At 35.0% G+C, this 14,336-nt stretch overlaps 1 protein-coding gene across 1 annotated transcript in view; it reads right to left on the minus strand.

Moving 5' to 3' along the window:
- The window catches only part of DNAJC1 (DnaJ heat shock protein family (Hsp40) member C1), a 220,398-nt gene that overhangs the window by 126,812 nt on the left and 79,250 nt on the right, over positions 1-14,336 (minus strand). The window contains exons 4-6 of the mRNA XM_075552477.1: positions 7,390-7,555; positions 6,098-6,195; positions 5,049-5,142 (exon numbers count right to left, since the gene is read on the minus strand). Of these exons, the coding sequence (XP_075408592.1) occupies positions 5,049-5,142; positions 6,098-6,195; positions 7,390-7,555 (358 nt within the window). The remainder of the gene's footprint in view (positions 1-5,048; positions 5,143-6,097; positions 6,196-7,389; positions 7,556-14,336) is intronic.

Consider the following 14,336-nt stretch of genomic DNA (forward strand, 5'->3'; position numbering starts at 1 on the left):
ACCTGATTGACAGGCTAGAATCCACCCCTTCACTCTATATATCAAGTTGACATAGATTTGTACCCTTGGAAATCCCCTGGGTTTCCTTCTGCAGTATTTTATAGTGTTCTTGTAAGTCAGAATCAACTAAGTGTCAGTGCATTTGGTTTTGATTTAATCTTATTTATAATTTAGTACAGGAGATAGAAAATAATTTGGATAGGTTAGCAGGCAATAAAGAGTTTTCCTAAGGATCTCAATTGCTAAGCAATAGATAGTGAACTTGGGAGCATTTTCTCAATCTTACTGGATAACCATAAGCGATAATCTGTAGCTAAATTCTCATAAAGCATAATATGTTTTGTTAGGTGTCCAACCCATAGAGACCTTATGCACAACAGAACCAAATCCTTGCTGGCCCTGTCCATCCTCACAACTATTCCTGTGCGGCTCAGTGTTGCAATCATGATGTCAAGGCATCTCCTTGAGCTTCTTCCTCTTTTGTCCTGTCCTTCTACTTCACCACACAAGATAAAAGGACATAAAATTAGCTTTTCTGGTGTTCCCTAACAAAATACTGTAATGGATAGTAGGTGGGCCTTTTCACCCACAAATGGTAACAGTGCAAGTATTTTCTATTGGTAAACATACTTTTCCAAAGCATCAGTGAAACTGTTGGGTAGTTGCTGTTAAGGATAGATTTTATTGTGTTTTTTCAGTTTGCAGTGACTTTCGTATTAATTCATAATCTATCAATAGTGAGATGTGCGTATATGCATCGTAGAACACTGATGCTTTTGGGACAGTTATATATGATCTTCTTAAATAAGACACTTAATATAGAAATATTTTTCTTAACCTGAAGTTATTTAGATGGATTGTTTCTTTGTTTTGCTGTTGTTGCAAGGTGCCATCAAGTTGGTTCTGACCCATAGTGGCCCTATCTATGTATACCAGAAGAACATACTCCCTGCTCCATCCTCAAAACGGTTCCTATGTTTGAACCCATTGTTGTAGCCACTGTACCAATCGATCTTGCTGAGAGGTCCTTCCTCTTTGTCACTGCACCTCTATTTCACCAAGCATGATCGATGTCTTCCTTTAGGGACTGGTCTCTCAGGGCAGCACATCCAAAGTACATGAGACAAATTCTTGCCAGCATTGCTTCTAAGGAGGACTCTTCCTGTACTTTTCAAGACAGATTTGTTTGTTCTCTTGGCAGTCCATGGTACTTTCAATATTCTCTACCAGCACAACAATTCAAATGCATCAATTCTTCTTTGGTCTTCCTTATTCAAAATTCAACTTTCATGTACATATGAAGTCACCGTAAATGCCAAGGCTTGGGTCAGGCAGACCTTATCCTTAAGGTAAACATCCTTGCTTTTCAATACTCTATAGAGGTCTTGTAAAGCAAAATTTCCCACTAAAAAACCACATTTGATCTCTTAACTGCTCTTCCATGAGCACTGATTGTAGATCCGAGCAAGGCAATATCCTTTACACGTCAATCTTTTCTGTGTATCCTGATGCTACCTATTGGTCCAGTTGTGAGGATTTGGGTCTTCTTTACATCGAGTTGCAATCCATACTGAAAGATGCAATCCATGAACTTCATCAGTACATCCTGCTCACTTTCAGCAATCCAGGTTGTATCATCTGCATCTGCAGGTTGTTAATAAGCCTTCCTCCAATCCTGACGCCACCTTCTTCTTCATATAAGGCAGCTTCTTGGATGATTTGCTCAGCATATAGTTTGAATAAGTGTGGTGAGAAGATACAACCCTGACACACACGATTTTAAACCATGCATTATTCCCGAGTTCTGGTTCTGCATGAACACAATGAAGTGTTCAGGAATTCCCATTCTTCTCAAGGTTGTCCATAGTTTATTATGATCCAGACAGTCGAATGCCTTGGCATAGTAAATAAAACAAGTAAATATCTTTCTGGTATTCTCTGCTTTCAGCCAAGATCCACCTGACATCAGCAATGACAAGCTTTGTTGAAAGTCCTCTTCTGAATCTAGCCTGAATCCTCTGGCAGCTCACTGTCAATGGACTGCTGCCACTGTTGTTGGAAGATTTTTCAGCAAAATTTTACTTGCATGTGATATCGGTGTTACTGTTCTGTGATTTGAACATTCTGTTGGATCATCTTTATTTTGAATGGGTACAATTAGGACCTCTTCCAGTCACCTGGCCAAGTAGCCAAATTTTCCAGTATAGATGAGTGAGTTCTTCCAGTGCTTCATTAGCTGGTTGAACATTTCAATTGGTATTCCACCAATTCCTGCAGCCCTGCTTTTGGCTAATGTTTTGAGTGCAGCTTGAACTTCTTTCCCTCCGTACTATGGTGCTTGCTCATACACTACCTTCTGAAATGATGGAATGTCAATGAGTTCTTTTCGGTAGATTGACTCTGTTTTCTTTCCATCTTCTTTTGATGCTTCCATCTTCTTTTGATGCCTGATTCAATATTTTTTCTGTAGAGCATCTTGAGGCTTGAATTTCCCCCCAATTTTTTCAGTTTAAGATATGCTGAGTGTGTTCTTTCCAAGTCTTGGCACATTTCATGATAATACTTGCCTTTGTCTTCTTGAGCTGCCCTTTGAAAATTTCTATTCTCCGACTGGCCTTATTTCTTCCACTTGCTTTAGCTACTCTATGATTAAAAGCAAGTTTCAGAGTCTTTTCTGACAGCTACTTTGATCCTTGACTATATGAGAATTAAAATCTAGGGGATTCCTCTCAAGCCTAAGCGCTGCAGCTACTTCATACAAGAGGCTGGCCTTGCCGAGCATGCAAGCGGGCAGGGTGGGAGATGCAGCAGCCACAGTATCAGAACCTTACACGTGTCTAGGTGCAAGGAGAGATGGCCATGGAGACTGGGCAGGCAGCAGGTAAGGGGCTAGAAGTGCAGCTGCAGATGGCAGCCCTGTACATCTGAATGAAGCCGTGGGAGGACTAAGGAAGAGGGTTTGTGGGAATTGGGATGTGCCTGAGAGCCCCATGCTTCATTAACTCTGGGGGCCTGCGATCTTTAAAACCATTAGGGTGAAGTAATACACAAAAAGAGAGCTGCTTTCTCTTTAAAAATAACAACAAAAACACCATATGGGGCCACAACCATACTCAAAAATGCCCATCAGATGTTACACAAATGGGTATTAAGCCACACACAACAATATTTGCTTTATAAAGGAAAAGTATTTTATTTTATTCTTGGAGTGCAATTTTAAAAAGAGGTAAGTAAAATAAAACTTAAAAATTAGATGGATAAAATTTGACTTAAAAAGTCCTGTTCTTAGCACCTCAAATGTGAGAGACCACAGGAATCCTCAAGTCAGCAAAACCTTCAAAAACAAGAACCAAAGCCAACCAACCAGCCGACCTTGCTCACGCAGTTTAAGAAAAATACAATTTAAAGAGCATAAAGAGTTTTGGGTATAGTTTACAAATTTATTCTGAGGCAAAACAATCACTTCACACGTTCCATCTCGAAAAACACAAGATCGTGCAGAATAATGAACTCTAAATCTAAGATATCATAATCTATTGATTCTATTTCCACGTCAGCCTGTAATGCTAATGTAGAAAAGTGTCAATTTAACAAAATAAACTTTACTTCAAGGTACTCACATTCAGATTATAAAGAAGCAATTAATGTTGACATTCTATGTAATATACCATCATACTGCCTTATGAGTATGCTGGTTAAGTTGTCTATATCATTTTAAGTATTGCACAAATTCTAAAGCTGACAAGAAATAACCAGACTTATAACAAAATCAACCCTAAAAATACTTTTCATGACTATAATGAGCATACTTTCCCTCTCTCATTGTTTACAGACACAGCATTATGGGTTTTTAATTCACATATGCATGTTAAGTAACTTAAAAACCTAAGCTATTGAATTACTCAACTATTTCAATCTTTATCTATTAACTGCAAAGAAAATATAAGACTCTATACACAATAACTATGAAAGTTAACAATTTTGATGGAAGAATTGGAAAGTAATTACTCAAAGGTCAAAATACACATTAATGATTTTCCTTCAAATATAAATTTTTCACCATGACAAGGATAAAACAGAACAATAAAACCCACCCTCATACAGGGTTTCTTAGACTATAAATTTTTCAGGAGCAGACGGTCTCATCTTTGTTCCTGGTGGTTTTGAACTGTCAATCTTTCAATTAGCAGTCCAATGCCTTACCCAAAAGTACTTCCTTAAATGATTAGGAAAAACAGCTCTCAAAGTATGGTGTAAAAAATCGTAGAACTTGGTAAAAAATTATCTGCCTCTATAAACACTTATTTTCTGAAATAAGTATTTCTCCTCAAAATTATAATCTCAAAGAAATACATGTTTTATTATACCCCTACAAGCTAAATATATATAAAACATTTCCTTTAAATGTTTGCAAGTTGGGATTTTAAAATTTCTAACCAGGTACAGTAATTAAAATAATCAAAACTATAATAAAATATAATTTGATGTGCTAATTGCACAAAAATTAGGATAATCTGCCAAATAAATGATACGTTCCCACACTTAGTTGTTTGATCATCAAGATTAAGTAGAAACAGACACTTTGAGTGCCAATATACAGCGAACAGTTACTTTATACCGCTTAAATTTGCAAATAAAATGGAAAGCAAAATATCTTTCTGAATAAATTGGTAGATATTCATGCAAAGTTTTTACACTATGTATTTAAATGCTATCAAAGTAATGGAGGACAAGCTACTTGAGTCTTGTTTTTTTTACTGGACATACTTTCAGTTTTAGATTAATTTTTTATTGATTTTTTTTGCCTGTCCTAAAGATAGTATAGTTATTCCTTTTTCAGCAATATAGGAGGAGTGTCATAGATATAAATACCTAAATGAGTTTAGAACTATTCTAAATCAGGTTTACAGTTATGGAGATAGTACTCAATTCAATCAACATTATGAATCATACACTGTGTATCAGCATTCAGACAGCGGACACTGGGCATAAATTATTTCATGAATAATTAAAATGAAAGCATCTAATATTACATGAAAGTCTTTTACCTGGATTAGATGAGGCAGTGCTTTTAGTGTAAGGCAGAACCAAATTCCCAGCTTGCATGGAAGCAAATCATGCCATTGTGGTTTTGTCAGCAATCTGAAGGAAAACAATACAAACTTAAAAATACCACGATGTGCAGAAGTTGTGAGGCAAATTGCATTTATAAAGATCATGAATTCTTTATACTAATTCCCACTTTGACAAAAAACAAAGAGAAATTATTTCTGAGAGCAGATGATGGTTATCATTTAATCTGTTATTCTGTGATGAAAGGTAGTCTTTCCCAACATGCAGTATCAACAGCACATACGGAAATGTAAGTTAAGGCTCCAGGAAAAGCAGCTGCTAAGACATGTCAGGAACATTCAAAGGAAAACTCAAAGTCCTCCTTCTAACCTGCGCTTTTCATCACACGGATTTCTTAAAGCCTCGTGGTTATTTCAGCGAGAAGAGACGAGGCATCATTAGAATGTCCCCAAGTGCTGACAACCAGATGAGGACTGTACCATCAACAAACCAATACATAAAAATTAACGTCACTTGCTCCTCACAGAAGCATTACTCACTGATGTCATCAGAATAGTCTCTGATCTCCACCCCACACTGATCCAGTCCAGGCCCTGCTGTGCCAGCTATTTAAACCCTTTATTTCTTCCTATGGATCAACAGAAGGAACACCGAGTCGTTTGGAGCCCATGGGCTGCCTATCACTGCTTTTCTACATCATGTCACTTCAGAGCTAACCACTAAAGTGACAGATTCTACTAATGCCTTGTATTTAAAGTTTATTGTAAAAATTTCAAGTTCTAAGAATTTGGGGTTATGTTATTTAAACATACATATTAAAACTTAACAAGGGGGAAAATCTGTAAATTTTGCTTTAAATTACTTTGTTTCATAAACGACGGCACATTATTAGAGCTTAATAATAAACCTACTACAGATATAAATGCCGGAACATCTGAAATGAATATACATGACTTTAAATTATACTTATGTTCACCATAAATGAAAATAGTTTCAAATGATAAAATATTATGAATGCTCCCACCTTTCATGTTTTTCGGAAGCACTGAGTTTTGATGCATCCACACTCTTGTTGCCTGTCTTTCTTTTCTTTTCTCTCTTTTTTCTACTAAGCAGCTCATCCTTAATGTAAAAAGAATTATGGTTACAGGTTATCATTAGCATGTACTCTTCAAATGTTATCTAGACTCTTCTGTGAAGGGTAAACATTATGGAGGTACATTATGCAAATATATGTAGGGTCCAACATGATTAAGTAAAATCATCAATCTTTAACAATAACTGTTGCCATGGTATCCAGCCCTCAAATACACATGAAGTTCAGCACTGTCAGTCATATGCATCTCCATAGCAATCAAAGTTTTCTAAGCAGAGAAAGCATTCAACTTACTTTTTCTCATTCAGCCAACTTTAATAATGTCACTTCAAAAAGAAAGAGCAAACAGATGCTAATTCATGAATACTGATAGATGTTTGATTATCTTTTAACATACAAACAAAAGTCCATTGCTTGATAAACTATTTAGATTAAGGAAATATAAAATTTTTTAATCAACTGATCTCTAAAGTTATGAAATAATACTCAATTTAAGTATGACCTTATTTTAAGGTATATGTGCATTATATAACGACCTATATCAAAAATTTTTCTAAAATAATTCTTACATTAAAAAATAAATTTCTCTTTGGATGGTAAAAATCAAGAAAACATGTTTTTTACCCTCTCATCCTCAGAGGGGAGACGCCTCGAGATAACTAATTCTCTAGATATGTGGGCCTTCATAAAGTTTTGATAAACTCCAATGCCACGTGTATGAAAGGGTGTTGTCTTTCACGGGCCCCTCTTGACTCAGAGATACAGGCAAGTTTGCAATTTGCAAAGGAGTGAGATCTCGATCTCCTTTGTCTGTAAGTCAAATTTGCTGGAAAGTTGCTGGAACAGGTGCATATGGTTCTTATTTGGAAAACACAAGAAAAAGCTCTAAGTGTGTTCAGTGATTTAAAATCTCCAAAGCAGCAAGGGGAGGAGATTGCGAAGAAGAATTTGTGGCAGGTAGGGGTTGGTTATAACGGGAGGTCGAATTTACATAACAAGAAAGGGCAAGTATGAGCCGTCCATACAGTGGATGCTCATACTGCAGGGACCACCTCTATACCACCAAATACTAAACACCGAATGCACGATAGAAAGTTCATGTAAAAATTCATGGAAAAACACATGTAGAAATATTGTAAAATTATGGGTGGGAAAGAAATGGTTGAAGTTCCATAAAGAATTAAGGATAGTAGAACATTTGACTTACTACCCAAACTTACCAGTTGTTTTTCCAAGTAGATTGACCAAACCACAGCATAATGACCCACGGTGAGAATAATGAACAAGAGTAAAGCCAGCTCAGCATTGCTCAATTTTCTCACCCGCCTGTAGTAGAATACAGGCTGCCGCCAATCTGGAAGTCCACTGATCAGAATACCATCATACCTACAGTAGCAAACACAGGAGTTTTCACAGGGAGTTTAAAACAAAAGTAAAAATTTATTTGTCCTATATTTAGAAGAGGAAGGATAAACAGTTTCTACAAAACACCACAGCATTTATATAGATGCGGTGTATTATAATGTCTAGTAAATTCAGATCCAGTGACAGGTAACTCTGAAAGGTACACCGTGCACTGAACTGTTAGTAGCAAGGCTTGTGTTTTTTCAGAGCCCCAGTGAAATGACTCATGGAGTGATGGCCGGCCTAGAGGAGTCGTGCATTCCATCTACCATGTTGTGTAGTAAAGATCTCATCATACAACATACAAGTCAGCAACAAAAGGACGGCCCCCAACAGGAAAAAACCATCAAGGTAAAAGTTCCATTTGTTACATTGAATTACATAATGGAACCACAATCGTAGGACACATTTTCTAGTCAATGCTTTTATTTCCATCTCCATAGCACGGTTCAAGGTTGAAACATTTATATATATTATTTTATAAAAGCTTTTTGATGAAGTGAAAGCCTATAAAAAAAAGCAAACTTTAATTTAGTATTGCCCACATTCCTTTATAAAATAAAACCCTGAATTAGAAAGAGAGGTAGAGACAACAAATGTTCATGCTGGCACTTTCAATAAAACTGTTTATCTGTAAACATTTAAATGTCATTTGACCTATTTTGGGCTTTTTCTGTAAGACAAGAACAGAAAAAGCATACATGTTTTAAAATCTATTTGCTTGTTACTACAAGACTGGAAGGAAAAAAGTTACTTGAGGAAAAAATTTTTCCTGAATTAAAATTTGCCTGCCGGACAGTTATTAAGGCAAATACTTCTAAAGTTCAAAATAAGGATACACTTATGAGGTAAAATTCAAAATGGTCACACGCAAATACTGTATAGTCAGCACACACAACCTGTTAATCTTAATTGAACACAACTCATTAAATATTCTAACCACACTATTTCCAGTATTAAATCTGTCCTGAAAGACTTAATTTGGTGCAACACATTGACCAAAATATTTTAATTAAAAATATTCTGAGTTAGTTGCAGGCCTAATTACAGGAATAGAAATAGGGCCTATATTGTCAGCCAGGTCAGTAGAACTCAGTAGTAGGTTTTTCTCAAGTAAATTGACCGATCTAGGAATAATAGCGCAGCTGCTAAACTGCCAGTCTTGACATGTAAATCAATTTAAATGCAACAACCGCAGTAGCTACTTTGATAGTTATTAAATTGATACCTTGGAGATATGCTAAAAAATAATAAAGCAGAGGCTTTATTACAGGCAACTTTTTTTTCCTGTAGAAAAACGCTGGTTATAAATGCAAAATATAGAAAATCCAAAAATCTTGGCTTTTAGTCCAGTTAAGTTATTAATAATAGTATCAGATCATAATAATCAATGTTCAAAGCAAAGGGTATTAACATGTACTGGAGTTGTAAGAGGCAAACTGTGTAATGGATGCAAATCTACAAATCAAAATATGATTGCATAGGAGATGAACTAGATATTATCTGATGTTAAATGTTTTCCTTTTTCGATATTTCTAGAAATTCTTAAATACTAATATCAAGATATATTATGTTTTTATCAAAAGCTAACACACTGTCTTAAAAAATCTGTTTAAACCTAGCTGATAAAAACATACTCATTTTAAAAATTACAAATAGATTGGTTATAAGATTTCAAATGGTATAACAAATGTTAAAACATTTAAATGAAGTCCAATGAACATTAAAGCCTGAATTTATCCTAAATTCATAATCTACTTCAAATTTGTTGGTGAGGGAGAAAAGCATAAATACAAAATAACATTATTTTTAGCAAAATTCTTCTATGAAATAACTATGCAAAACGCAGTTATTAATAAAGAACATTTAAGAAAGTAGCAACAATTCCCTAATAGCATTACTAAGCATTAAATTTACATTAGAGCTAAATTGGATTGGAAGAAAACACAGCTGAACTCATAGCTAAGAATTCCAGAACAAATACCTTATCATCATTGCTGAAAGTGCTGTGTGTTTATTAATAGCTTGTTTTTCACCCCATATACAAGTTGTATCTAGAGTACAACCAAACTCCAGATTGCAAAACCGCATGGAGCGAACATATTAACTGGAACTAGCTATTTACTAGGTTATGAAGGCCACTCTAAACAACAGTCTCCAAGGATTAAGCTTAGAATCAATGCTCTGTTGATTTTACTATCAATGAACATTGTGGCTCACACAACTAGCCATTTTAAAGGAAGATAGCTTCTATCACAGCTCGCTTTTTTAGAAAATATGCTGTTAACAGACAAATTACTACTTTCCTGAGGCAAAACTGAAAAAATAAATCTCTTAAAATACAGATACCATTTTCATAAGCTACTTAAGGGAAAAAGTGCTGTACTGATAGTACATAAAACTTAAAAGCATCATAAATTACGTACATTGTTTATTTTACAAGTATTTAAACATGTAACACTGTTCAAATGTTCTGTAACTGAGTCATACGAACGGTTCTTAATTACTTATTAAAACCAGATTAAGAATGTATGTGTGTATGAATGTGTTATAAAAATATAAGTAAATGTCTGTGATAAAAACATTATTAATTCAAAAACCACAAGGCACATAAAGATAACACCTTGGAAATTAAAGCATTTAATTGATTAAACCCACACAATCAACATGTGGTGTGATAACTTCATTTTCTCCAAATATATAGAATGAACATTAAAATAAAGGTCTCATAATCACTTTGAGTGCCATCCTGTAATTTTTAATTCACCAGCTCTATATAGTCTTTTTAGTAAAAATCTGGAAAATTGATAAAAGAAATTATTTTACCAGGGAAACAAGTATAGAAACATAAAACATTTATGTGTTTTGAAATATAAAGTAACAATTACATAAATAAAAATTTTGTGCCTCAAGAAAAAAAACTATTAAAATAATTCTACTATTTACTTAAATTGCAGATTTCCCACAATAGAATGCTTGAATTTTTAGCTCAAAACAGTAAGCATGACACAATTTTGCTTTAGGTCACTTTTTGAACTTAAAAATTACTGCACAATGACTATAATTAGGAAACAGCTTTTGGTTAATTGCTGATTCTCCCTGTCCCTCTTTATATCACAAATTGTGGTACAGAGCACATTAGACATTATATAACAGATATATTTTTATCTCCTAATTTGGGAAGAAAAGGTGCTAAAATAGATTTCTTATTCTCAGATTAGTGTTTATTTTGATTCAAACACATCTGTCACAGAATTCAAGCAGGGGTGAGATTTGTAAATATTTTAAAAATAAGGGCTGAAATCACTTTAACTTTGTAAATAAAACATGATTTTATATAATAAATTAAAATATGCTTTCAACTTCTCTAAATGTATCAACATTAAGTAGACCAAACAAATTTAGGGTTGTGCAATGAAAGAAAACTGACTGACCACTTATAACAGATTTTAAAATATACTATTATTAATAAAACCATAATGTAGGCTATATCTACAATGATTAGTATCTATTGACTCGGTAGTTAAATTTGGCTCATGCTTGAATTACCTACATAGCAGCGTATCAGAATACAGATGGGCTGTTCCTGGCGGTAAGGAAGGTAACTAAGGAGTTAACTGAAAAGTTGGTATCATAAGCTTCCTTACACTAACTAAGAAAATCTATCGATCTTTATGATATAGTCCATGCTTCCAGTGCTAGTGGTGGTGGTGTGGGGGGTTAAATTTTATTCAGTTACGCTGCAAGGCTCTACTCATATGAAACAAGACACTTCAGTCCACATAAAGAATTGTATGTGAATGTTCACACCAACATTACTCTGCATTACAGAAATGTTAAAAAAAACCCAAAGGCCACCAACAATGGAAGATGAACCGACTGGCATAGAGGGTTATACATTGGGCTGCCAACTGCAGGGTCAGCAGGTCGAATATACCAGTCGCTCAACAGGAAAACGATGAGGCTTTCTATTTTCATAGAGAGTTACATCTCAGAAACCCAAAGGGGCAGCTCTACTCTGTCTTGTAAGACCGCTTTGAGTCAGAATTCACTGAAAGAGTAGTTTGAATTGCCACGAAGAATGGTCCCATAGGATTTCAGAGATTGTAGATCTTTCAGAAAACAGCCTGCTTCAACTTCTCCCTGGTGAGCAGATTGCGGGTTCAAATCACCCATATCTTGATGGGAAGCCCAATGCTTAACCCATTGTGCCACTAGTACTCCTTAATGGAGTATTAATTAACAATAAAAACAAGCAAAATATTGGTGCTACAACATGAATGAACCTCAAGAACACAATGCAAAGATTAAGAAGTCAGATGCAAAGGATTACATACTGCCTAACCTGTTTTTGTGAAATGTTCAGCTAAGACATTCATGTAAAGAGAAAGCAAATCAGTGAGTGCCTGGGCTGGAAGTTAGGGGAAGACTGCCTGTATATGAAGTCAAGGAAATTTTTAAGGTGATTAAAAATATTCTCAAACTGGATTAAAACAAAAAACCTGGATGTTGAAAGCACTGTAAATTTACTAGAAGTTGTTCAATTGTATACTTGGAACAAGTGATGTTAATGGTATGCACATTATATCCAAAATAAGGCTTTTATGGACAAAAAAGTTATCTGGTTTATCTATTTCATTGATATTCCCTTTCTCAACCAAAACTTTAAAAATGGGTTTGGTTTCTATGAAATCATAAATCTAAAGAAAAAATGGGAAAATGTCTATAATTTTGTAAAATATTAATTACTAGAAAGTTATGCATCTAAAAACATTTCTTGAATGAAATTTTAAAATAATTAAACAACTGTAATACTATGAAACATTAAAAAATACATCAGTATGAGATACTCTTCCTTTGGAAGGTGAAAGTGACCGACCATATGCAGTTTGGTTTCCTGTCCTCCCACCCTCCCCCACCTTTAAAGAATTATAAACAATACGTAACTGCCTGCAGAAGTGAGTTTTCTGATATGTTTAAATACTCATAGGTCACCCAGCCTCAGGCACATTCTTTGGAAAAGTGATTCTCAGCTTGATTAGTTAAGACTTTTGCCTCAAGGAAAACCAGTTACCAATGAGTTACTTCTGCCTCAAGGGGTATAAAATACTACAGCTGTTTGCTTAACTGTCAGATCCATTTTTTTTTCTACCAAGTCTCTAAAGTAAATGCTATGGAAACTAATCCTAAAATATGTTCAATGAGTCCAGCTAATGAAGAAACATTACTTGTATAAGAAATGATTTTAGTAATAAAAAGAAATTATTACAGGGTTTACTGACTTTCAAAATAAACAATCAAAAGGACAAAATCTGATGCCAAAGATGTTGGGAAGCTAAATGAAGCTATCTTAACAGACACATTCATGATTCCGGAAACAAAACTACGGTCTCACTGGGAGAAACCAACTAGAAAATATGCACAGAAGGATCAACACTTCTTTCAACAAACTCATAGGTCTCTTTCAACACGGAGTTGCATCAAACCAGAAGAATGTCTGCTATTGTATCTGGACTAATGCCAGCCCTTGTTAAAAAGAAAAGAAAATTTCAAGAGACTATCTTCAATCTTTGCTTTGTAATCTGCCAAACGAAGGTATTCAAATAAAAGAGTTAAAATGAGAACCAAGCCTGGTAGCTAACATTTTAGGATATAGAATAATCCCAGATCACACGTTTTAAGCAAGATTCCGAATGTCACATAGCATCCTTTTGGGGTTTGTCTTTAAGATGCAGTAGCCCCCACAGGAAAATACAGATTTTCACGCTGCCTTTAGCCAACATTCAAAATCACTAATTTTTAAATACTTTTTAAAAGGTAGATCAACATCAATCTGTAGATGATGGTCTATTAATGGCTGATGGAATCATTTTAATTGATCACAGCCAGCACTACTAAAGAAAATTATTTAGTTTAGAATAGAAAATACTAGTCAACTTCACGCATACAAATAAGTTTTTTGTAAAATGTCCTGAGGCATGATGCACACTGTGTATCTCCGTGTGGGTCTGTGTTACAGCCCTCCGCACACATGCCTACATCCCATGCATCTGTGAGTGAGGCACTAGAAACCCCTGCCACCCCTCTTCTGTAAGGGCCACGGAGAGGTCTCTCAGACAGAGGGGGGATGCTTCTCGTCTAAAGTTTAACTCTAAACGTAGAATCTCCAAGCACAGTAAGAAAAAGGAGGGAAGCAAATGAAATAAAGAGAAAGAAGCAAAGATTATTTTCCCATCCCTATCTTTGACAAAGTTTGCTCTCTGACTCTCAAACTGTTTTATTCACAATTTCATTCCCAGATGAGAGGGAGACTGAGAAAACATCAAGAAAAGGCACAACTTGAATATCTATAATCACCCTATCCAAAGCAATTAGTGGATATGAAAAGTAGCATCAACAACAAAACAAGCCACCAAGCCCAGGTAGAAAAGTTCATTGAAATGAATGGGCATGTGTTTAAAATCAAGTTTAATTTGGATTTTACAAGCCACAGACACCTAAGTTAAAATTCTCGTCTCCTGAAGCCATGCCTGGCTGACTGTTTTTAAGATTCGTGATGCCAAAGTCTGAAGTACTGTAAATATCTTCAAAAGACAGTAACGCAGCACTAAACACGGGTTTTAAAAACATTACGCTTCTCGGAAGTAGCAAAAAGAAATATTAACTTATAATAAATAAAAGTTTAAGCAGACCCTTACTTCTTTTCTTTAAAAAGGGATGTATGAAAACTTTTAACATTTTAATTTAAAAGCAGAAATGAACA

Source organism: Tenrec ecaudatus, chromosome 6 (assembly GCF_050624435.1).
Source record: "Tenrec ecaudatus isolate mTenEca1 chromosome 6, mTenEca1.hap1, whole genome shotgun sequence".
Classification (NCBI taxonomy): domain Eukaryota; kingdom Metazoa; phylum Chordata; class Mammalia; order Afrosoricida; family Tenrecidae; genus Tenrec; species Tenrec ecaudatus.